At 43.1% G+C, this 24,151-nt stretch overlaps 1 protein-coding gene across 1 annotated transcript; it reads left to right on the plus strand.

The window, feature by feature from the left end:
- LOC106601407 (SEC14-like protein 1) lies at positions 1–23,545 on the plus strand. Its single transcript, XM_014193602.2, has 16 exons — positions 1–164; positions 1,027–1,118; positions 10,966–11,115; positions 11,339–11,470; positions 15,060–15,188; positions 15,572–15,779; positions 15,973–16,082; positions 16,244–16,433; positions 17,969–18,057; positions 18,199–18,269; positions 18,356–18,527; positions 18,687–18,821; positions 19,013–19,147; positions 19,350–19,604; positions 22,541–22,719; positions 22,976–23,545. Exons 2-16 carry the CDS (start codon positions 1,056–1,058, stop codon positions 23,079–23,081), a joined length of 2,124 nt encoding a protein of 707 aa, XP_014049077.1. The 5' UTR covers positions 1–164; positions 1,027–1,055; the 3' UTR covers positions 23,082–23,545.
- The last annotated feature ends 606 nt before the right edge of the window (positions 23,546–24,151 follow it).

The raw sequence follows: 24,151 nt of genomic DNA on the forward strand, positions 1-24,151 counted from the left end.
AGAGGCGGAGTTAGCTACGCCGGTCGCTTGCCTGGATTCAACATCAAACACGTCTCAGAAAGTTGCTTTATTTACGTATTTGTTGGAGCGTACCATGGATTTAATATAAGTAGATCGTCTACTGACAAACTTTACTTGACTTATCTCCGAAAGTCATCGATCTGGTAAGTTTTAGGTCAATTTTTCGCCGTTTAGGCCTAGTCATTTCGCTAATGTCTGAGGGAGTAGAATTCGTTCTGAAAATGTCGACCATCTAAATATTTTTTTTTTTGCCGATTTGACTGTCATCAAAATTAAGTTGTCAAGAGACATAAATAACTTGCCGCTTACGTATCGAGAAACAGGCTAGTTAGTGTTGTGGGTTGTAATAGTTATAGTTGGATATAACGTGTCATTGCACAAGGGAATTTCCTGAAAGTGTGATAATTGTATCCACTGTACTCTTGTACATTTTTTGTTTTTGTAACTAGAAAGCTATGCCATCAAAACCACTCTTTATTTTGAAGTCCAAGTTACAGCTAGTCTACTGTACTGTATCTGTGTAAGCTGTTCACTGTATAAAATGGACTAATTTCATTACAAATAAGAAAATAACACAATGCCACTGAGTCCGTAGGCTTAGCCCAGATGCTAGATGACACTTTTCTCAAATCCCAGCTAGGTAAATGATTTTGGTCTGGCTCAGTAGCTGATTGTATCATTATGGTCATCATCATCATCCTGTGATTACCGTTGATCTCAGCATGTTAACCGATCAATCAGCTACTACTGTTTATGACCTAAAGAATAGTGCCTTTGCAATTGAGGACAATCAAGCGTTTTGCATCAGGCCAGCTGTCTAGTTGGTTTTAGAGCTGATGATACAGCATTTCTCTTTGTTGTCTTTACAAATCCCATTCCTCTGACCTTTACTTCATGATGATGTGAACTTGTGATGTGCAGAGGATGTTTTGTTAGTTACAGTTCTTCAGTGCTGTGTCAAGTGATCTCTAACTCACACTGGGGTTTGTCTATTGTACATTTCAGGGCAGAGCTCCAGAGGTTGAGCTACAGCTATGGTGCAACAATACCAGTCACCTGTAAGGGTCTACAAACACCCCTTTGAGCTGATAATGGCGGTAAGTTATATACATTTGTGTGTTTAGGCTGCAGCTTTGTCTATGCGTATATGTGTGGGTGGGTAGTGTGGGAAGTTTGTGAGAGGTTGGAGTGCTCATGTGCAAATTAGACCCAGACACCCAGGCAGTCAGACTGCCAGTGTTTTGTGCTGCAGGAACAAAGTGTGGTTAAGTTTCTATGCAGCCAATCTCATCTCATACAATATATCTCTAGACACTGTATTACAGTGTCCCTGGACACTGTATTATGTCATGTTCTAGTGTTTTGTTGGTGAGATCATTGTTTATCCACCTTTTTGTTGTGGAAACACAGTCTGCAGTATTTCTGTTCACCCAACCTAATTAGTCGTGGCAGCAGATAACACAATATCATATTTATTATTGAGTATGAAACTGTAAGAGTACGATTTAATTAGTAACTTTTTGCCTTTAGTATTTTTGCAGGCACCTTGACTAAAGCGATACTCTCTGTTAAATGCAATACCATATTAGCTTTTCCACTTGCCCTGATGTAATATGCATCATTCTTGATTTCAGTCACCGATCACCACTGCATAGATGTACTGTACTGATACAGCAGTACTTCTGCAGATGGTTGCGAAAGTCATAGGAAATACACCAATCCACAATGTCATATACACTACTGTTCAAGAGTTTGGGGTCACTGAGAAATGTCCTTGATTTTGAAAGAAAAACAATTTTTTTTTGTCCATTAAAATAACATCAAATTGATCAGAAATAAAGTGTAGACATTGTTAATGTTGTAAATGACTATTGTAGCTGGAAACGGCAGATTTAAAAAAAAAAAAAAGAATGGAATATCTACATATGTTGTGTTAGCTAATCCAAGTTTATCATTTTAAAAGGCTAATTGGTCGTTAGAAAACCCTTTTGCAATTATGTTAGCACAGCTGAAAACTGTTGTTCTGATTTAACTTCTATGGGCTAGGTGGGATACCTGCGGGACACAGCCAGTGAAATATCAGGGCGGAAAATTCACAAACAACAAAATGTCATAATTCAACTTTCTCAAACATACAACTATTTTACACCATTTTAAAGATAAACTTCTCGTTAATCTAACCACATTGTCCGATTTCAAAAAGGCTTTACAGCGAAAGCAAAACATTAGATTATGTTAGGAGAGTACATAGACAAAAATAATCACACAGCCATTTTCAAAGCAAGGACATGTCAATAAAACCCAAAACACAGCTAAATGAAGCACTAACCTTTGACGATCTTTATCAGATGACACTCCTATGACATTGTTACACAATACATGTATGTTTTGTTCGATAAAGTTCATATTTATATCCAAAAACAGCATTTTACATTGGCGCGTGATGTTCAGAAAATGTATTCCCACCAAAACGTCCAGTGAATGTGCACATCAATTTACAAAAATACTCATAAACGTTGACAAAATATATATAATTCTTTTAAGAATTATAGATAGACTACTCCTGGATGCAACCGCTGTGTCAGATTTTAAAATCGCTTTACGGAGAAAGCACATTTTTCAATATTCTGAGTACATAGCTCAGCCATCACGGCGAGCTATTCAGACACCCGCCAAGTTCGGGACAACCTAAACTCAGAATTAGTATTAGAAATATTCTCTTACCTTTGCTGATCTTCGTCAGAATGCACTCCCAGGACTGCTACTTCCACAAGAAATGTTGTTTTTGTTCGAAATAATCCATATTTATGTACATATACCGCGTTTTGTTCGTGCGTACAGATCACTTATCCAAAGGCATAACGCACGAGCGCAGAACGAGAGACGAAAAGTCAAAATGTTCCATTACTGTACTTAGAAGCATGTCGAACGCTATTTAAAATCAATCTTTATGGTATTTTTAACGTAAAATTGCCATAATATTCCAACCGGACAATGGCATATTCATTCAAGAAGAAAAAGGAGGGGCGTGCTCGCGGGACCGAGCATATCCAATCCCTTTGTTGCCAGGCAGTCCACTCAGAAACTGAGCTCCTATTATCTGCCCAGTGACAGGAAAATGCTCAAACCACTTTCTGAAGGCTTTAGACGGCCAATGGAAGCCTTGGGAAGTGCAACGTCCCCCACAGACACTGTAGTTTTGATAGAGAATCAAAAGAAGAACTACAATTCTCAGACTTTCCACTTCCTGCTTGGAATTTTCTCAGGTTTTTGCCTGCCATATGAGTTCTGTTATACTCACAGACACCATTCAAACAGTTTTAGAAACTTCAGAGTGTTTTCTATCCAAATCTAATAATAATATGCATATTCTAGTTTCTGGGCCAGAGTAGTAACCTGTTTAAATTGGGTACGTTTTTCATCCGGCTGTGAAAATACTGCCCCCTAGCCCAGACAGGTTAAAGAAGCAATACAACTGGCCTTCTTTAGACTAGTTATGTATCTGAAGCATCAGCATTTGTGGGTTCGATTACAGGCTCAAAATGGCCAGAAACAAATAACTTTCTTCTGAAACTCGTCAGTCTATTCTTATTCTGAGAAATGAAGGCTATTCCATGCAAGAAATTGTCAAGAAACTGGTGATCTCGTACAACGCTGTGTACTACTCCCTTCACAGAACAGCGCAAACTGGCTCTAACCAGAATAGAAAGAGGATTGGGAGGCCCCAGGGCACAACTGAGCAAGAGGATAAGTACATTAGAGTGTCTAGTTCGAGAAACAGACGCCTCACAAGTCCTCAACTGGCAACTTCCTTAAATACTACCCGCAAAACACCAGTCTCAACGTCAACAGTGAAGAGGCGACTCCGGGATGCTGGCCTTCTGTCATGAGAATTTTCAATCCCAATGATAATAACTATCAATCAATAAGCTTTGACCAATCCCCAAGGTTTGTAAGACACTGTGTTAATAATAATTAGTCAAAGACTCAGCTTCTGCAAAAGGTTCGTACAGTTTATTCAGAGAACAAGTCCATAATACAAAGTCATCCATTTTATAGTTCACTCCATTTCTGTCCCTCACATCTCTACCAAACCTTATTGGACTTATGTTTAGTACTTTAATTATTCATTATACATGCTACATAACCTAATAATCACTAATAGTTAGGTTTCAGGGTAGAATTATTTAATCATTACCTTTAAACATATAAATTCCCTTATCACCTTCTAGGCAGAGTTGCAACGAAAAGGCCATATCTCAGACTGGCCAATAAAAAGAAAAGATTAAGATGGGCAAAAGAACACAGAAGGCCAGCATCCCGGAGTTGTCTCTTCACTGTTGATGTTGAGACTGGTGTTTTGCGGGTACTATTTAATTTAAACTTTTGAACAGGTGTGTGTGTGTGTGTGTGTATAAATAAATACAAATGTGTATCTTGTGACTTGGCAGGATGTCAACAGTCTTCTAAACCCAGTTCAGTGAAGCTCGCAGGGCTTCAGAGTGGGGGTGGTTGGGGCACAGCGTTCTAACAGTCAGATCCTAACTGGAGAGGAAGTCAGGCCCAAACCACAATCTATGTTTAACCATGATATTTATATTTATTTAGTATCCCCATTACTCTTCCTGGGGACCAGAAACATTAAGGCAGTTATATACTATTTAAATATTACATGACATTACATTTCATAACACTTTTCACAACACATTAAGTGTGTTCCCTCAGGCCACTGCTCTACTACCACATATCTACAATATAAAATCCATGTGTACGTGCATGTCTTATCATGTGCCAGTCCACGCTGATCCATAAGGTGTATTTCTATCAGTTTTAAAAAAATCTGATTCTACTGCTTGCATCAGTTACCTCCAGTTACCTGATGTGGAAGAGTTCCATGTAGCCATGGCTCTATGCAGTTCTATGCATTACATTACATTTACATTTATTACATTTAAGTCATTTAGCAGACGCTCTTATCCAGAGCGACTTACAAAATGGTGCATTCACCTTATGATATCCAGTGGAACAACCACTTTACAATAGTGCATCTAAATCTTTTAAGGGGGGGGGGGGGGGGGGTTTAGAAGGATTACTATATATTACTATGCGCCTCCCATAGTCTGCCTCTCTCTCACCACCAGCTGTCTGTCTCAGGATCATCTGTCAGAGGCCCCATCATGCTCTATGGGTTTTATGTTTAAGAGCATTGGTGTGGCTGCCTGGGAAGGTTATCTATTTTGGATGTACTAGTCTTCTCATTCTGATATGGGGTGCATTCTGGCTTGTGACACAGAACAAGCAGTACTCCAGTCGTCGCTCCTCCTCCCATATAATTTCTTCTCTCATTTCTATCTTCTCTCGTCTCTCCCCTGGGCCTAGTTGTACAGTACTGTCTGTGTCTGCTGCTCCCACTGTGACTTCGTGCTTAGCTGTGGCTGACTGGCTGCTCTCTGAACTTGGCCCTGGGTGTCATTAGGCCTCCCCTCGCTGTGCTTAGTCCCGTCTGCTGCCTGGCCTACCGCCACAGCTGGTCTGCCCTGTTAGGGCTGATAGGACTACTCCATCCTGGGGAAGTTGTGGCTTAGTACAGTTTCACTCAGACAGAACACGCTGTATGAAGGGCTGTTTATATCATATCAACCCCCACATCTGTTCAGTGCACAGCCTCAGTGTTTTACGGTGAATAGCTTGGCCCAAAATCCATTAAAATGCAATCACTATATCTTATGCTTTATATCCACTTTTATTTTCTAAACTCTTGAATTTAAGCTCTTGGCTCTGTCTTGGCTCGGCATCTGTTTACCTTGTTTCTGCTCTGTTTGAGACGCTGTGCCACTTCCTGTTCTTTGGGGTTATCTATTAAGCCAGAAGCAAGTTACATTGTATAATAAGAAGGTCAGTGCTGGAAAAGGTCATTACTGAACAAAAGCTTAGCTCGTTAAAAACACTGAAATTGTTTATTTTGTAAGTGTCCTGTGTTACGCAACCTGATTACAGTGGAAGTCAGGTGCTCTGTTCTTTCTCTAACTGCAGCCGTGGCTCTGCTTCACCAAAAAACCCAACCTTTGACCCCCAGGAGTTATTATCTCAGTTCTAGTCTCTGCAACATCTGTTAAATGTCTGGTAATGTTTTGTTATACTTCCATTCACACACTGTCAGCGTGATTCAAAGCCACTTCAAAGATGGTCAGTTTATTTTAAGGTTGCGCGGCTGCCTGGCTGTAAAAAGGCTGTTTTAATGACAGCAGTTCACACTAGATAGAGGGCCTAGCCATACTAGAGGCTTCCTCTGTCCTCTGACTGACCGTCCCAGTGACTGATCCTTGGTTTGGCTCACTGACAGCCATTACAGTATCACTCCTGTCCTGACACCATCATCACACCAAACCTGGCATGTTGGTTTACCGCTTATCACTGACGACAACATTCCTCCGTTCTCGGGAACGTTTATGTATACAGATTTGTTTTTCATATTCAAATAAAAATACAATTTTATTGGTCACCTTCACATGGTTAGTAGATGTTAATGCGAGTGTAGCGAAATGCTTGTGCTTCTAGTTCCGACCAGGCAATAATATCTAACAAGTAATCTAACAATTTCACAACAACTACCTTATACACAGAAGTGTAAAAGAATGAATAAGAATAAAACCCCAAAGATCAAGCAATGCAGATGTAGCACGGTGGCTAGGAAATACTCCCAGGAAAGGCTGGAATCTAGGAAGAAACCTAGAGAGGAACCTTGCTCTGAGGGGTGGCCGGTGCTGGAGAGAGAGGGTGGAAACAGCAGGTCCGGTTCAAGGTAGCATGACCAGTGAAAAGGTCAGGGTTCCATAGCCGCAGCAGAAACTGGATCAGCAGCACGACAAGGTAGCACGTCTGGTGAACAGGTCAGGGTTCCGTAGATGGGTTAGCAGACAATGTCACAAAAACATTGTGCGCGCCTCCATGGGGCAGAAGTCAGCGTGTTGTTGTGATTCTGGATGGCCAGATTTGTTAGCAAGAATGACAAACTTCCATGTGAGGAATCGTAAATGGCTAATTTCAGCTTGCTGTTGATACCATCTCATGTTTTGAGGTGTTTTGGCTGATTTTGGGGAGGGGGGGCTTTAGAGGGATCATAGCTAAGATCACACAGTACACCAGATAGGACAGACTGACCCTAGTTTCCTGGCATATAGACTATTGCAGCATAGATACTGGAGACTGAGACAGGGGGGGTCAGGGGACACTGGCCCCGTCCAAAGTTACTCCCGGACAGGTCCAACCAGGCAGGATATAACCCCACCCACTTTGCCAAAGCACAACCCCCACACCACCAAAGGTATATCAACAGACCACTACCCTGAGACAAGGCAGAGTATAGCCCACAAAGATCTCCCCACCGCCCGAGCCTGAGGGGGCGCAAAACCGGACAGGAAGATCACGTTAGTAACTCAACCCACTTAAGTAGGGTAGAGTGGAAAAAAGCCTGGCACAATGCACCCTACCTAGGGACGGCATGGGAGAGAGCGACGAGCAAGCCAGTGACTCAGCCCCCGCAATAGAAGCAGAGAATCGCATTGGAGAGAGCGGAGCCAACCAGGCAGAGACAGCAAGGGTGGTTTGTCACTCCAGTGCCTTGCCGTTCACCTTCTCACCCCAGGGCCAGAGTACGCTCAATCATAGGGACCTACTGAAGAGATGAGTGTTCAGTAAAGACTTAAAGGTTGAAACCGAGTCTGTGTCTCTCACATGGATCGGTAGACCGTTCCATAAAAATGGAGCGCTATAGGAGAACGCCCTGCCACCAGCTGTTTGCTTAGAACTTCTATGAACAATAAGGAGGCCTGTGTCTTGTGAATGTAGCGTATGTCTAGGTATGTACAACAGGACCAAATGGGTAGGAGCAAGTCCATGTAATGCATTGTAGGTTACCAGTAAAACCTTGAAATCAGCCCTAGCCTTAACAAGAAGCCAGTATTATTGACTAATAACACACAATCCAGACACAACATAATGGATATGTTTTATCTATCGTGAAGCAAGATTTAGCCCTAAATATTTAGAATATGCATGTAGGCTCAGAACGTCTGAGGCAGTTTGGTTGTCTGAATGCAGGCACTGTTAGAGACGATGGACAATGCACCCAACTATCTAACTGAAGGCTTCTTGGTTTATGCACTGAAGCCTATTTACTAGTGTAGTGTTTTGGCTTGGTAATGGGGAAGAAGGAAATGGACACGCTATCTTATGTTCCCAAGCATTGAAAGATAGTTGTTACATGTCTTGGTTGTGTAACTGTAGTCAACTGTATATCCTTCTGTCATGTTATTCAATCAATATTCACGGATGATGTCTTCGTGCCTCGTCATTCTATCGATCAGACTGCACACCAGCTTTGTTTGATCCATGAAGACTTGCACTGTCATTAACCATGTTGTGATGGAAACAGGAAGTACCGGTCCAATTTTATAAATGCCTCCAGATCATTTGTTCGTTGGGATCTTTTTGTATCTGTAAAATTAATTATGCGAGAAATGGAGTAGGAAATTCCTTTTTATACGTAAATATTTATAAAATAAGCATCATATTGGAGCCATATTATGGCATTTGGTCCTCCCACTACGACTCGGGAAACCATGCACTTTATTAGGCTACAAATGAAATAAGTTAAGATGAACTTCACAGGGTGGTGAAAGTGCACTGTGAGGAGATTGATACTTCTCTCCAATAAATATTGAGGGTTTTATTCTGGTGACGTGATCAGTGCTTGACTGCCATTTGACAAATACAAATATTCTCGGTCTTATCCATAATAATGTCGTCATGTAGACTACCCTCACTGTAACTGTGAGCTGTTCCCTAGATTACATGTGCAAAGACCAGAGTAGACACATTTGCTATTTAATACAACAGTTTTTGTTACAAAACTATAGCCAGAGTAGAAAATGCGATGGAAACCCATTGAACTTTAGATTTTTATTTGGTACATTAAAACTTAAGCAAAACAATACATGTTGTGTGCACTACGTCATCACACTGATTTTTATCCACAACAAGTCTGTTTGGTAGAAACACCACTGGTGGGAAATGTTCTATTCTAATAATTGCATGAAAATCTGTCGCCAATTGGATGGAAACCTAGACAGTGACTCTGAAAAGGGTGGGTGTTTTATGTGTGAGTCAGCAGATTGACCTCTGTGTACTCTGCACCATTGTGCTAATTTGGGGTTTCACCCTATCAGATTCCAGCAAAAATCAGCTTTCCGTTTATCTGACTTTCATATATCTGCATGTCCAGCCCTTATATTTAACCTCACAGTCAAGTATTTTACCATTTTCTTTTCAGGACAACCAGGGATACAAGTAGAACACTAAACAATTTTAAATAAACAGTTGCATTCATGAGTTTTATTGACAAATGTCAATAACAAAGCAACAGTAAACATGTTGTCTCCCACGAAAGATGCATTGTAAATGCCGCATCATTCACCCAAGTTTCGTCAACGTCGGGCCAGTGCTGTGGAGATCGTGTGTGACTAACGTACGGACAGACGGCTGGATGGACAGAGACCGATCCAAAGTCCCCTCCCCGATTTCATCGTTGGGGACAATAAGGTCCGCCAAAACAAAAACCTGATAAAATGAATTTATACGAATGCTGTATGTACAGAAATTGTTTGCGCACTGAAATGAATATCCAACAAGTCACTGACAACTGTTTGGAGTTGGACAGCAACACTGTGAGCTTATTATTATTTCATAGACACTATGTAGACACTGGGCTCCCGGGTGGTGCAGCGGTCTAAGGCACTGCATCTCAGTGCTGGAGGCGTCACTACAGACCCTGGTTCGATTCCAGGCTGTATCACATCCGGCCGTGATTGGGAGTCCCATACGGCGGCGCATAATTGGCCCAGCGTCGTTAGGGTTTGGCCGGGGTAGGCCGTTATTGTAAATAAGAATTTGTTCTTAACTGACTTGCCTAGTTAATTAAAATAAATGTACTGGGATCTGCTATGTAGAAGAACCCTTTACCTTCTAACGACTCTTGTGCAGAGTCGGCAGGTTCTGTGTTTGTGAGAGTCTCAGATTTTCATATATAGTTTAGCTCAGACCTTTCAGCCATTAATACAGCCCCCGTTAATCATACAGACTAATGGTTGGTACCACAGACTAATGGTCAAATCCAATGGTACAACTCAGTAGTCTGTAGCTGAAACACATGTTTTAAAGGGGATAGAAGTCCAAAACGTGCCAGCGTTACAGTGGGACTCATTGAGTTACGGGTAGAGTTCAGTTGAGAACCATCATGTGTCATCAACATGGGTGCTCTTTGTATTGGTCAGGTGTGGGGGGGTGACATAACTATCTCAGCTCTTGACATTGACTCTGGTTGGACTCTGTGGTTGTCACATGACCTACTAACTTATCTGGTGACCTTTGTCCAGAGGGAGTCCTCCAGGGGCCTTAGCAGCTTTATAAAGATATCACTCAGACCGGGGGCCAATCTTGACAGAGGAAGCCTGGTAGGTCTGTCTTGGCCTGATTGTCATATAAGCCATGAAATCAAAGAGAAAGCACACTTTAAAGAGCCAGATGACTGTTGGATTATCAGCACTTAAAGCTGGAATCCTTAATGGTGAAACTGCCACGTCCGTTTGCAATATTACAACAACGAAGACGTTTCTGCAAACAACAGACTGTTTTTCTGTCGGACGTCATTGCAGGCGTGATGGAACAGCAGCATGTAATGCAATTTATTTTACCTTAATGCGCAACGCTCCCCACCTCTGCTTCGCCATGGAAACAAAAACAGTAACAGTGGCCTTTTTTTGATCAAAGTGATTATAACCCAGAAAATAAGTTCACTGTATGTCATGGATTGCGTTTTCTTTTCATCATGTGAGTAATATTGCATATTTTCTTCCTCTTTCCCTCTCCTTCCCCCTCTCCCATTAGGCCTATGTCCGGAGGTTTCCAAACTGCCCCCTGATCCCCATCTTTGTGGACAGTGAGGTGGTGAAGGAGGAGCACAGTGATGACGGTGCCACTGTGTTCATTGAGAGGCGCTGTAAGGTGGAGGCAGACGCCCCCCGGCTGTTCAAAAGGGTATCTTACCTTTTAACCTTTCACCTTTAACTTTTCCCTTGAGCAGTGAAGCTACTCAAGCTAGCAATGTATAATAGTGTCTGTTTGATTCTCTTATTTTCTTATGTGAAGGCTATTAGTGATTATTTCCCCTCAGACCTGAGTATCCTGGTAGGGACGTTGTGTTGAGGTTGTGTTAGTGTTGTCCAGAGTTGATTGACCGTGGTCTACTGTGTGTGTCTAGATGGCTGGTGTGGACTACCTGTACTTCATCCATAAGAACACTCTGGACCGCAGGGAGAGGGCGCTGCACATCGAGGTCGTCAACGAGACCTTCTCCAACAGAGTCATCGTCCATGAGATCTGCAACTACACGGTGTGTCCCACAACTATAATAATCATCAGTTACATGGGCTGCGTTTTACACAGGCAGCCTAATTCTGATCTTTTTTACACTCATTGGTCTTTTGACCAATCACATCAGATCTTTGCACATGAGATCTTTTTCAGAGCTGATCTGATTGGTCAAAAGACTAGCAACATATAGAAGTCGTGTGTGTTTGACGCTCTTTATTTTCTTAAATGTGTGAAGGCTATTAGTGATTATAATATATTAGAATTGAGCTGCCTGTGTAAATGCAGCCATACTCTCTCTATCACTGCAACAGGACTTGTAGCCCTTTACATTCGTACCCATATATGGGTTGAAAAAGTCAGATTTGGGGACTGATAAGCGCCTATTAATGACATCAGAGCTCAGGCTCTGAACTTCACAGCTCAGTATGGGTTTTGAACTTGAGCACAGCACTCGACAGGAAGTTGTCCCCATCCCTCCTGCTAATTGGACAACTTGTGCAAATTTTTAGTTGTCTGAGTGAGGAACATGCTGTAAATTAAGACGACTATGTATTTTTAAGGATGAGACGTTGAAGATGGTAATAAATACCGCTTTGATGTCATACAAGCCAAACACCCGTGAGTCCATATCTGCACATCACATTTCCATATCATAAAACTCATGTCATATACAGTGTCAGTGCTTATGATCACTGTTTGATGTACAGTTACAAGATGACATGGCATCATACTAGAGGTTGACCGATTATGATTTTTCAACGCCGATACCGATTATTTGAGGACCAAAAAAGGCCATACTGATTAATCGGCCGATTTATTTATTTTATTTATTTAGTATCTTTTTTATATATTTTTTTTATTTTTTATTATTTATTTATTTTGTTAAAATTTTTTAAAAATATTTGTTTATTTTTTATTTGTAATAATGACAATTGCAACCATACTGAATGAACACTTATTTTAACTTAATATAATACATCAATAAAATCAATTTAGCCTGAAATAAATAATGAAACATGTTCAATTTGGTTTAAATAATGCAAAAACAAAGTGTTGGAGAAGAAAGTAAAAGTGCAATATGTGCCATGTAAGAAAGCTAACGTTTCAGTGCCTTGCTCAGAACATGAGAACATATGAAAGCTGGTGGTTCCTTTTAACATGAGTCTTCAATATTCCCAGGTAAGAAGTTTTAGGTTTTAGTGATTATAGGACTATTTCTCTCTATAAGATTTGTATTTCATATACCTTTGACTATTGGATGTTCTTATAGGCACTTTAGTATTGCCAGTGTAACAGTATAGCTTTCGTCCCTCTCCTCGCTCGAACCAGGAACACATCGACAACAGCCACCCTCAAAGCAGCGTTACCCATGCAGAGCAAGGGGAACAACTACACCAAGTCTCAGAGCGAGTGATGTTTGAAACGCTATTAGTGCGCACCTCGCTAACTAGCTAGCCATTTCACATCGGTTATACCAGCCTAATCTTGGGAGTTGATAGGCTTGAAGTCATAAACAGCGCAATGCTTGTAGCATTGCGAAGAGCTGCTGGCAAAACGCACGAAAGTGCTGTTTGAATGAATGCTTACGAGCATGCTGGTGCCTACCACCGCTCAGTCAGACTGCTCTATCAAATCATAGACTTAATTAATTACAATATAATAAACACACAGAAATACGAGCCTTAGGTCATTAATATGGTCGAATCCGGAAACTATCATCTCGAAAACAAAACGTTTTTTCTTTCAGTGAAATACGGAACCGTTCTGTATTTTATCTACCGTGTGGCATCCCTAAGTCTAAATATTCCTGTTACATTGCACAACCTTCAATGTTATGTCATAATTACGTAAAATTCTGGAAAATTAGTTCGCAATGAGCTAGGCGGCCCAAACTGTCGCATATACCCTGACTCTGCGTGCAATGAACGCAAGAGAAGTGACACAATTTCACCTGGTTAATATTGCCTGCTAACCTGGATTTCTTTTAGCTAAATATGCAGGTTTAAAAATATATACTTCTGTGTATTGATTTTAAGAAAGGCATTGATGTTTATGGTTAGGTACAGTCGTGCAACGATTGTGCTTTTTTTGCAAATGCGCTTTTGTTAAATCATCCCCCGTTTGGCGAAGTTGGCTGTCTTTGTTAGGAAGAAATAGTCTTCACACTGCATATACCCTGACTCTGTTGCAAGAGGTGATACATTTTTCCTAGTTAAAAGAAATTAATGTTAGCAGGCAATATTAACTAAATATGCAGGTTTAAAAATATATACGTGTGTATTGATTTTAAGAAAGACATTGCTGTTTATGGTTAGGTACATGTTGGAGCAACGACAGTCCTTTTTCGCGAATGCGCACCGCATCGATTATATGCAACGCAGGACAGGCTAGATAAACTAGTAATATCATCAACCATGTGTAGTTAACTAGTGATTATGATTGATTGATTGATTGTTTTTAATAAGATAAGTTTAATGCTAGCTAGCAACTTACCTTGGCTTCTTACTGCATTCGCGTAACAGGCAGGCTCCTCGTGGAGTGCAATGTAAAGCAGGTGGTTAGAGCGTTGGACTAGTTAACCGTAAGGTTGCCAGATTGAATCCCCGAGCTGACAAGGTAAAAATCTGTCGTTCTGCCCCTGAACAAGGCAGTTCCTAGGCCGTCATTGAAAATAAGAATGTGTTCTTAACTGACTTGCCTAGTTAAATAAAGGTATAAAAGAATCTGCAAATCGGTGTCCAAAAATACCGATTACCGATTGTTATGAAAACTTGAAATCGGCCCTAATTAATCGGCCATTCCAATTAATCGGTCGACCTCTACATCATACCCTGGGTTGTTCTGAACAAAATGAGCACATGTTTGTCTGTTGTGAAGAAAAATCTCAGTGTACTTGAATGCATGCGTGACTCCTTTCTATGCGCACCAACATTACGATCTGTTTCTTTGAATTACCCTGTGAAAGCCTAACACTGTAAAATCCTATTTTATAACTTAGCTTGTCATGGTGGCAATAGAGCAAGCTTTCAATCGATGCCCACCTGACCCATATTGCGATTTATAATGGGACATTTTTGGATTGTGTAAGCAACAACAGTAATTGTGATGGTAGGAATGCAGGGTTGTGTTCCTTACATAACAACGACAAGAGAGCCAAAATAAAGCATCTTAGCACTGTTATTTGTGTCTTAAGTGCATGGAAGTTACGTAGGAACTGCACACTTTGGAGAGGTGTGTAGCTGCTTGGAGACACCAGTCCTCTCACTCAAACCCTTGTCATTTCTTTTCTCTTATGTTGCACCTACCCACATTTTCCAGGAATAGTCTCATCATGTTACTGAATGTATCCAGAGTATTTTCAGATCAACAAATGCGCCGAAAAATATAGTAAATGTAAAATCATCAGTGTAATGTTTGTGGCCTAACAATTTTCCCATATTCTCCAAACTGTTCCCTTTCAATTGCTACCATGCTTACGCATATGCTTTTCATGTTTCTTCTGTAAGAAACATTTCAATTTAGCCCTATCCATACAGGCCAATTCCCACCAGTGTAAAGGGTTCATCCATTTGACGTCTGTTATGTGATGAGTTGTGCTTCCTCCACAGGTTCACCCAGAGAATGAGGAGTGGACGTGTTTCGAGCAGACAGCCAGTCTGGACATCAAGTCCTTCTTTGGCTTTGAGAACGCGGCCGAGAAGCTAGCCATGAAGCAGTATGCAAACAGTATTAAAAAGGTGTGTTCATGTGTCAGTCTGTGAGCATGTGAGTACAGTATACATGTCAGTGTGGGGGATGGATGAGGCTATAGGATATACCATCATCATCCAGCATGCTGCTCCCCCATATAGACCCAGTGTTACATGAGCATGCTTGCGCAGTCTATTTCCAGGCCTTCTGTGATCCAGTCTGGCAGGTCTGTGTAAACTGTGTGTTAACCAGGATCTTCTCACATTTGCCTGTTGGGCCATATATCCTGCTCAGCTTTGTCACACAATGGTGTGTGCTCGTCTGCGGACAGGCGCATGTCTAAACAAACCTGCAGTATTTGCCCACAGTGTTTGCTCATTACACTAGCTACCTGTACTGTCCTTATGCAGTCATGTGCTCTGTCCTCCAGGGCAAAGAGATCATAGAGTATTACCTGAAGGAGTTGGAGGACGAGGGGGTGACCCACATCCCCCGCTGGAGCCCCCCTCAGGCCCCCCCACCCACTGCCAGGCTCCAGCTGCCACTCACCAGTGCCCCTGCCAATGCTATCCCTGTGCCCACTGCCAAAGAGACCCCCTCTGCCAGCCCCACAGATCTACCGGCTGGCTCCCCAGATGGTCAGTGTTCCGAGTCAGAATCAACACAATAATAAACACACACAATCTGAAGGATCTGTCACGGCTGAAGTCCCAATCCCATTCCACTGGCTCTGAAAGCAAACATTCTGGCCTTGCCTTGGGCTGCATTGGGCTGGTAGACTGTGGGTATGCATTGGGGTATGTGTGTGAATTGACTGTGTTTCGGTTGCAGACAAGTTGGATGCAGACTACATCAGGCGTTACCTAGGAGACCTGACGCCGCTGCAGGAGAGCTGTCTTATAAGACTACGCCAGTGGCTGCAGGAGACCCACAAGGGAAAGGTGAGATGTGTATGAACACACCTAACACTCAAACTCTGACTCAAATAGCTGCAAACAAGAGCAAAACCTGAATCCAAAGAACATAGATGTAAGTAAAAGTCACATCCGACTCACACACACCACAACATCTGAATAAACACAATCTCCTCTCCCTCCCCTAGATCCCTAAAGACCAGCACGTGCTGCGTTTCCTGCGGGCCCGGGACTTTAACCTGGAGAAGGCCAGGGAGATCCTGTGTCAGTCGCTCACCTGGAGGAAGCAGCACCAGGTGGACTTCCTGCTGGACTCCTGGGAGAGACCTCAGCTGCTACACGACTACTACACCGGGGGCTGGCACCACCATGACAGAGGTAGGTACCTCTCGGAGCAGGATAGGGTTTTAACGGCAGGGTTGTGTTCAATGGGCACAGACAGAAGATGAAAATATATTTAAAATGGGAAATGAGTTCTTATTGCACAAATTCAGGAAGTACTGCACCACCACAGTTTCACAGTGTTTTCTTCCGTTTGGTTTCTAGTGAATGTGTCCCAGCTCTTATATGTATTGGTAATGTCTGGTTGCTTCTCTGGAAGTGACATCACTAGCTATGTTTCCATGAACTTGTCCAGTGATTATTTGTAGTTTATTTTTTGCCATTTTGCATAAAAAATAGTTGCAACAAGTGCCTGCTATGGTGCATTTCTGTTGAACTGTTTTGTGCTGATAAAAACAGCTGGACGTAATGACGTCACACCTAAAAATAAAAAAATTGTTGAAAAAACCTAGTTTTGAACACAAATTTAAGTGATTGAAGTGTTTTCATTATCCATTTTGGCAAATTGTGCATTAATATGCCTGTATGCCCACTCCCACCGATCCGTTTCATGTCTCAGGTAGCTTGCAAATGTCAGCATGGATAGAATGCAAGAAATGACATATTTCTCATGTGCCGATGTATGCCACGAACTGTGCCATGGTGAAACTTGCACTCCTCTCGCTCAGAAGTAGTTGGATGGTGAAACAACCAGAAAAGCAAGGCAAAGCAATTCAGGCATTCTTGAAATTCAGGACAATCCTTGTCCTGCAAAGAACATTATTTATATAGTTGAACATTTTGATTTAGCAAGCAGTAGGCATTTAGAATGAAGTGTGGAGTGGAGCTTTATAGTAACATGATGACGTCACGTGACCCGCGTACCGTCAAAATGATTGGGCAATCATTATTTATTCGAAAGCACCGTTTCTAAAATTTGTCGCAATAAAGAATGTTGGACAAAATAAAAATCCACCCCTGTCAAACAGATACAATGTTGTTGATCTTTAGAACGTTTCTCCTACAGCTGCCGTTTCCATTACACTGCCACAAGTTTTTTATATTTGTATAAACCTGGGTCAATGGAAACCTGCCTACTATGTGTCAAGGGAAATCTCCCAGTCTGTGGGCATGAGTCAGACGGGTAGCTGTTGGTCGCGTTTTCCTGCTGTGTCATCAACTGACAGATTTCTATAGCATATGATGTGGTTAGCAGAGACGTAAAATACCTGTCCAGGCATTGTAAGATCTGGCATGTGTCAGAAACGTCTGGGCAGAGGAAATTACCCATTATCTCCACTTAGATGATAGCCAATCGGACATCTACGACCTCAGACCAGGAAGTGGCCCATAGTAACCATAATAACAATAACCCCCACCTAAAAGCAAATACAGCTGGTAGTAAAACGCCTATATTTACATAAATGACTTTAATGTGAGTTGTAAATGGATGATATACTGTAGATGTGATTATGGTCAACACCATCTAATTCTCGATTTAACTGAATACTGTCCATTGCGTCATGATCATTACTGATCCTCTTGTAGCTTTAACAGTGAGGTCATGTGTTTGTGTCCATGTCTGTCTATAGATGGACGCCCTCTGTATATTCTGCGACTCGGTCAAATGGATACCAAGGGTTTAGTACGCGCCTTGGGCGAGGAGTCCCTTCTGAGACAAGTGAGTATGACACACACGCACGCACGCACGCACGCACGCACACACACATCCAGATGCTGGGTATAAACACACACATAAATACATAAACGCATAGTATATGCAAATGCTCTCCCTTCCTCTCACTTCTTCACTCTCCCTCAGGTCCTGTCCATCAACGAAGAAGGTCTGAGGCGCTGTGAAGAGAACACCAGAGTCTTTGGCCGACCCATCAGGTAGCTACCATTTCATACTCACTCCTCTTATGTCTCTCATCCCTGAATACAGTATGTCCAATAACCCTCCTGTCTCTATCTGTCAGCTGCTGGACGTGCCTGGTGGACCTGGAGGGGTTAAACATGCGTCACCTGTGGCGTCCGGGGGTTAAAGCCCTGCTGAGGATCATAGAGGTGGTGGAGGCTAACTACCCAGAGACCCTGGGATGTCTGCTCATTCTGAGGGCTCCACGGGTCTTCCCTGTGCTCTGGACCCTGGTGAGAGCCTTTAACATCACACATTGTGGTGTACATTACATTGTACAGTGCTCTCTCTCTTTCTCTCCAACTTGATCATATTCAGTTGTATTCAATTGCATGTGCAGAGCAAACATATGAGACGTCCTTTGACCCTGAGTGTTTGTGCTCTGTTCTCAGGTCAGTCCATTCATTGACGAGAACACCAGGAAGAAGTTCCTGGTGTATGCTGCGAATGACTACCAGGGGCCTGGAGGTCTGGTGGATTACATCGATAGAGAGGTCATCCCTGACTTCCTGGGAGGAGACTGCCTGGTGAGTCTGTCTGGCAGACCGGAGTCTCATCTGGCTGTTGTATACAGTACCCTTCTACATGCATATGAATTCATAATGGCTAATGCTGCTAGTACATAATATAGTTAACCATTTTCCTAGCTGTGTGTGCTGATAGAACTTGGGGCTGATTTTGTCTCTGTCTCTTGTGTCGTCTGTCATGTCATATCCAGTGTGAGATCCCTGAAGGAGGTATGGTCCCCAAATCTCTGTACAGAACAGCAGAGACGCTGGAAAGTGAGGAGCTGCGGCTGTGGACAGACACCATCTACAAGACTGCCAGTGTCTTCAAGGGGGCCCCACATGAGGTAACCTGATCTAAACAGTAACTACAGTATGTGTTTTCTAGCTTCTCAGTTGACTCTGCTTAAACAGTGGGTTGAGTTGCTCCCCCTAGTGGAGAAATACAACACACCAGCAAAAAGCTGTAAAAACCTATTACAGTGATTTAATGATCTTTTCTCTGTAGTTTTGTCCTACTGTGTTCACTCACTACCAATCCTGTTCCAGCTGCTGATCGAAATCTCTGAGCCCTCTTCTGTGATCACCTGGGACTTTGACGTGTGTAAAGGGGACGTCATCTTCAACATCTACCACTCCAGGAGGGCCCCCCAGCCCCCCAAGAGGGACGTCCAGGGGGCCCACAGCAGCATCGTGTCGCCAGCCACCAACAACATGCAGCTGATTGACAGATCCTGGATTCTGGGGCAAGACTACAGTATGGTGGAGACAGCACTCACCTGCAAGGAGGGAGAGAGTGTTCAGGTAAGAGACTGAAACAGGCACCGTCACATCCACAGCTGGTACAGGTGGGTCTGATGATTGGTAGTACCTCATTTTGATTTGTGTAAGTGGGTGTGTTCAATTGGCTGTGTTTCTGAACGTTTCCGAATATATGTGTTCGTGATAACATGTACTGCTTTTTATTTGTATACATTTTTTTAACCTTTTACTTAACTAGGTAAGTCAGTTAAGAACAAATTCTTATTTTACAATGACGGCCTGCCCCGGCCAAACCCAGACGACGCTGGGCCAATTGTACGCCGCCCTGTGGGACTCCCAATCACGGCCGGTTGTGATACAGCCTGGAAACTAACCAGGGTCTGTAGTGATGCCTCTAGCACTGAGAATGCAGTGCCTTAGACCGCTGTGCCAATCGGGAGCCCCCAAAAAACATGTTTCTGCCCGGTTTCGAACCAGGGACTTTTCGCGTGTGAGGCGAACGTGATAACCACTACACTACGGAAACTAACCACTAACCTCAGGGCTGAATCCTAAGACGTGAGTGTAACTGAAACATCCACTGATGTCAATGGGAGTTCTGTGCTGTGCTCATATCTGGTCTCTTCATCCCTAGGCAGTATCTCTGACCAGTGTTTCTGTTAGCTGGTAATTGCTGGCTTTCGATGTTTTTTACATTTTGTTTTAATACACTGCTCAAAAAAATAAAGGGAACACTTAAACAACACAATTTAACTCCAAGTCAATCACACTTCTGTGAAATCAAACTGTCCACTTAGGAAGCAACACTGATTGACAATACATTTCACATGCTGTTGTGTAAATGGAATAGACAACAGGTGGAAATTATAGGAAATTAGCAAGACACCCCCAATAAAGGAGTGGTTCTGCAGGTGGGGACCACAGACCACTTCTCAGTTCCTATGCTTCCTGGCTGATGTTTTGGTCACTTTTGAATGCTGGCGGTGCTTTCACTCTAGTGGTAGCATGAGACGGAGTCTACAACCCACACAAGTGGCTGAGGTAGTGCAGCTCATCCAGGATGGCACATCAATGCGAGCTGTGGCAAGAAGGTTTGCTGTGTCTGTCAGCATAGTGTCCAGAGCACGGAGGCGCTAACAAGAGACAGGCCAGTACATCAGGAGACGTGGAGGAGGCCGTAGGAGGGCAACAACCCAGCAGCAGGACCGCTACCTCCGCCTTTGGGCAAGGAGGAGCAGGAGAAGCACTGCCAGAGCCCTGCAAAATGACCTCCAGCAGGCCACAAATGTGCATGTGTCTGCTCAAACGGTCAGAAACAGACTCCATGAGGGTGGTATGAGGGCCCGACGTCCACAGGTGGGGGTTGTGCTTACAGCCCAACACCGTGCAGGATGTTTGGCATTTGCCAGAGAACACTTAGATTGGCAAATTCGCCACTGGCGCCCTGTGTTCTTCACAGATGAAAGCAGGTTCACACTGAGTACGTGACAGACGTGACAGAGTCTGGAGACGCCGTGGAGAACGTTCTGCTGCCTGCAACATCCTCCAGCATGACCGGTTTGGCGGTGGGTCAGTCATGGTGTTGGGTGGCATTTCTTTGGGGGGCCGCACAGCCCTCCATGTGCTCGCCAGAGGTAGCCTGACTGCCATTAGGTACCGAGATGAGATCCTCAGACCCCTTGTGAGACCATATGCTGGTGCGGTTGGCCCTGGGTTCCTCTAATGCAAGACAATGCTAGACCTCATGTGGCTGGAGTGTGTCAGCAGTTCCTGCAAGAGGAAGGCATTGATGCTATGGACTGGCCCGCCCGTTCCCCAGACCTGAATCCAATTGAGCACATCTGGGACATCATGTCTCGCTCCATCCACCAACGCCACGTTGCACCACAGACTGTCCAGGAGTTGGCGGATGCTTTAGTCCAGGTCTGGGAGGAGATTCAGGAGACCATCCGCCACCTCATCAGGAGCATGCCCAGGCGTTGTAGGGAGGTCATACAGGCACGTGGAGGCCACACACACTACTGAGCCTCATTTTGACTTGCTTTAAGGACATTACATCAAAGTTGGATCAGCCTGTAGTGTGGTTTTCCACTTTAATTTTGAGTGTGACTCCAAATCCAGACCTCCATGGGTTGATAAATTGGATTTCCATTGATTTTTTTTTTTGTGTGATTTTGTTGTCAGCACATTCAGCTATGTAAAGAAAAAAGTATTTAATAAGATTATTTCTTTCATTCAGATCTAGGATGTGTTGTTTAAGTGTTCCCTTTATTTTTTTGAGCAGTATATGTGTGTGTGTGTGTGTGTGTGTGTGTGTGTGTGTGTGTGTGTGTGTGTGTGTGTGTGTGTGTGTACACATACATATACACACACCTAAAAGCTGACAAATAAAAACATTGCAATGCATGGAAGTTGGCTCAGGTTGTCTTTCAATCCCATCATCTGTCTACTCTGGCTGTCTGTCTTTAGTTCACACTCTCACTAGCAAACTTGCAACATTTTATCAACAAAGTTTCCCGTGCCAGTGAGTCTAACAGACAAAGCTGTGTGAATACAGAGGATAAATATTCAAGTATTTTATTACGTTTTGCTAGATGAATCTAAAAGACAATTTACAGAGATGTCCACCAAGGAGAATTTAGATGAAGTCATTTAGCTTCCCTCTTCTAGGCTCATGCCTGGTCGAGTAGCCAGAGGGACAGAGGGAGACATGCAAGGAGCTGACGTTCAGTTGGTAGGCTATCCTTCCTTCCTCCTTGCGTAGCTCAATAATCATTACAGTCACTTCCATGTGGTGTCAATCGGCAGTGGGCACGCCTTCAGAAGTATTTTCCTACATGTGAGGGAATTCTAATGGGTTTCTATTACATAAAGTCTGTCATTTTAGATATTGAATGTGCTATTCGCTATAGCCGGCATTTGAATGGAAATGCTGCCTCTAACCCTCCACCTCACCTGTCCCCTCCTCTTCTCCCCAGGGCTCCCATGTGACGCGGTGGCCCGGGTTCTACATCCTCCAATGGCGGTTCCACTGCTCCCCGGCCTGCTCTACCTCCAGCCTGCCCCGGGTGGACGACGTGCTGGCCTCCCTGCAGGTCTCCTCCCACAAGTGTAAGGTCATGTTCTACACCGAGGTGCTGGGCTCCAAAGACTTCAGGTCAGTAACCATTCACTATACTATACTGTTTAACGCAGTGTATTATTATAGTGATGCTTAGTGTGTAGGACTGCTGCATGTCAGTGAGTAAATGTTTTAGGCTAGCTTGGTTTTTTTAGGCAGTGTGTAGTTGTGTGGGGGAAATGTATTTGTGGTAATTTATAAGGGTTTTTATAAAGATTCTTAAGGAAACAGTGCTCTAAGAAAAGGTGTTCGATGGATATTTAATCTACTGCCTGTCTGTCTGTCTGTCCAGGGGCTCTATGACCAGTCTGGAGTCCAGTCACAGCGGCTTTTCCCAGCTGAGTGCCGCCACCACCACCTCTAGCCAATCACAGTCCAGCTCCACTGTATCAAGGTAGCATCCAGCCAATAGGAGGTGAAGGAGTTTGAGTTTTGCAACATGGAGATCCCATTTAGGATCTAACTGACTTCTGATACTGTTGACTTCTGCCCTGTTGCCTTAAAGAAAAACCAGTGCCGTACCAACACCTGCCAACGAGGACTTAACCTTAGCCAAGGGGATGAGAGAACTGTTATGAACTGTGTGGAACAAGGATAGCCTATCCTTAATGCCATGTGGTGGAACAGTGGAGTTCCTACCTGTGAGCACCTTCTAGTACTTGGATTTAAAGCACTGGAATATATTATTAAAATATACATGTACATTTTTTAATCTGTATCTATAATTTGTGACATTAAGATTGCTCTGGAAGTGGAACATCTGCTGTCTTGCAAACCATCATCATCCTCTTTCTTTTTTAAGGGAAGTGACAAATGTTTCCCATTTTATTGAAACTGAACAATAAAGCACTTCCTATTTTCAGCATTTGTGTAATACAATGATGACTACTGTTTCAGATGGTACTGTTGAAGTTACCCTTATTCACCATAGGATGTCAGTGTGTTACATGAGGAACGGTGCTACACACAACCATACTACAGTAGCCCTTCTCCAGCCAGTGATTGTCGTACCAGCCACTCTGTCACTCCTTCCTTTGTACTCAACCTTTTAAAGTTGTGTTGCTGAAATAGAGAAAGGCATAAGTTATAACTGATATGGTCTGTCAGCGATATTACTGTGAGAGGTTCCTAAACCTCCGTCATGTCTTTTCTAAAACACTATTTGACCTTGCGTCAACAAGGTGGTACAGGCTACTGGGTTGTTACATGTTTATTATTTCCTGCTCATTTAAATGCAGGATTGCGTTCCTCCGCCCGCCCTGTGATTGTGTGCGGCTGTGATTTACATAAAACTTTTAATTTCCATAAACTTATCAGATGCCTCGAGCTAAAGCCGACTAATTTATTTTTCCTTTTGTCGTTCCGTTGCCCTTGACTGTATTGTGTTATACAGTAGCTGCTGATACGTGCACAATGAAATGGCTGGCGGCTGCAGTGCTTGGTTGAGAGGCGGCCTGCTTGGCAGTGC

The sequence above is a fragment of the Salmo salar genome, chromosome 03 (genome assembly GCF_965601325.2).
Source record: "Salmo salar chromosome 03, fSalSal1, whole genome shotgun sequence".
NCBI classification, from domain to species: domain Eukaryota; kingdom Metazoa; phylum Chordata; class Actinopteri; order Salmoniformes; family Salmonidae; genus Salmo; species Salmo salar.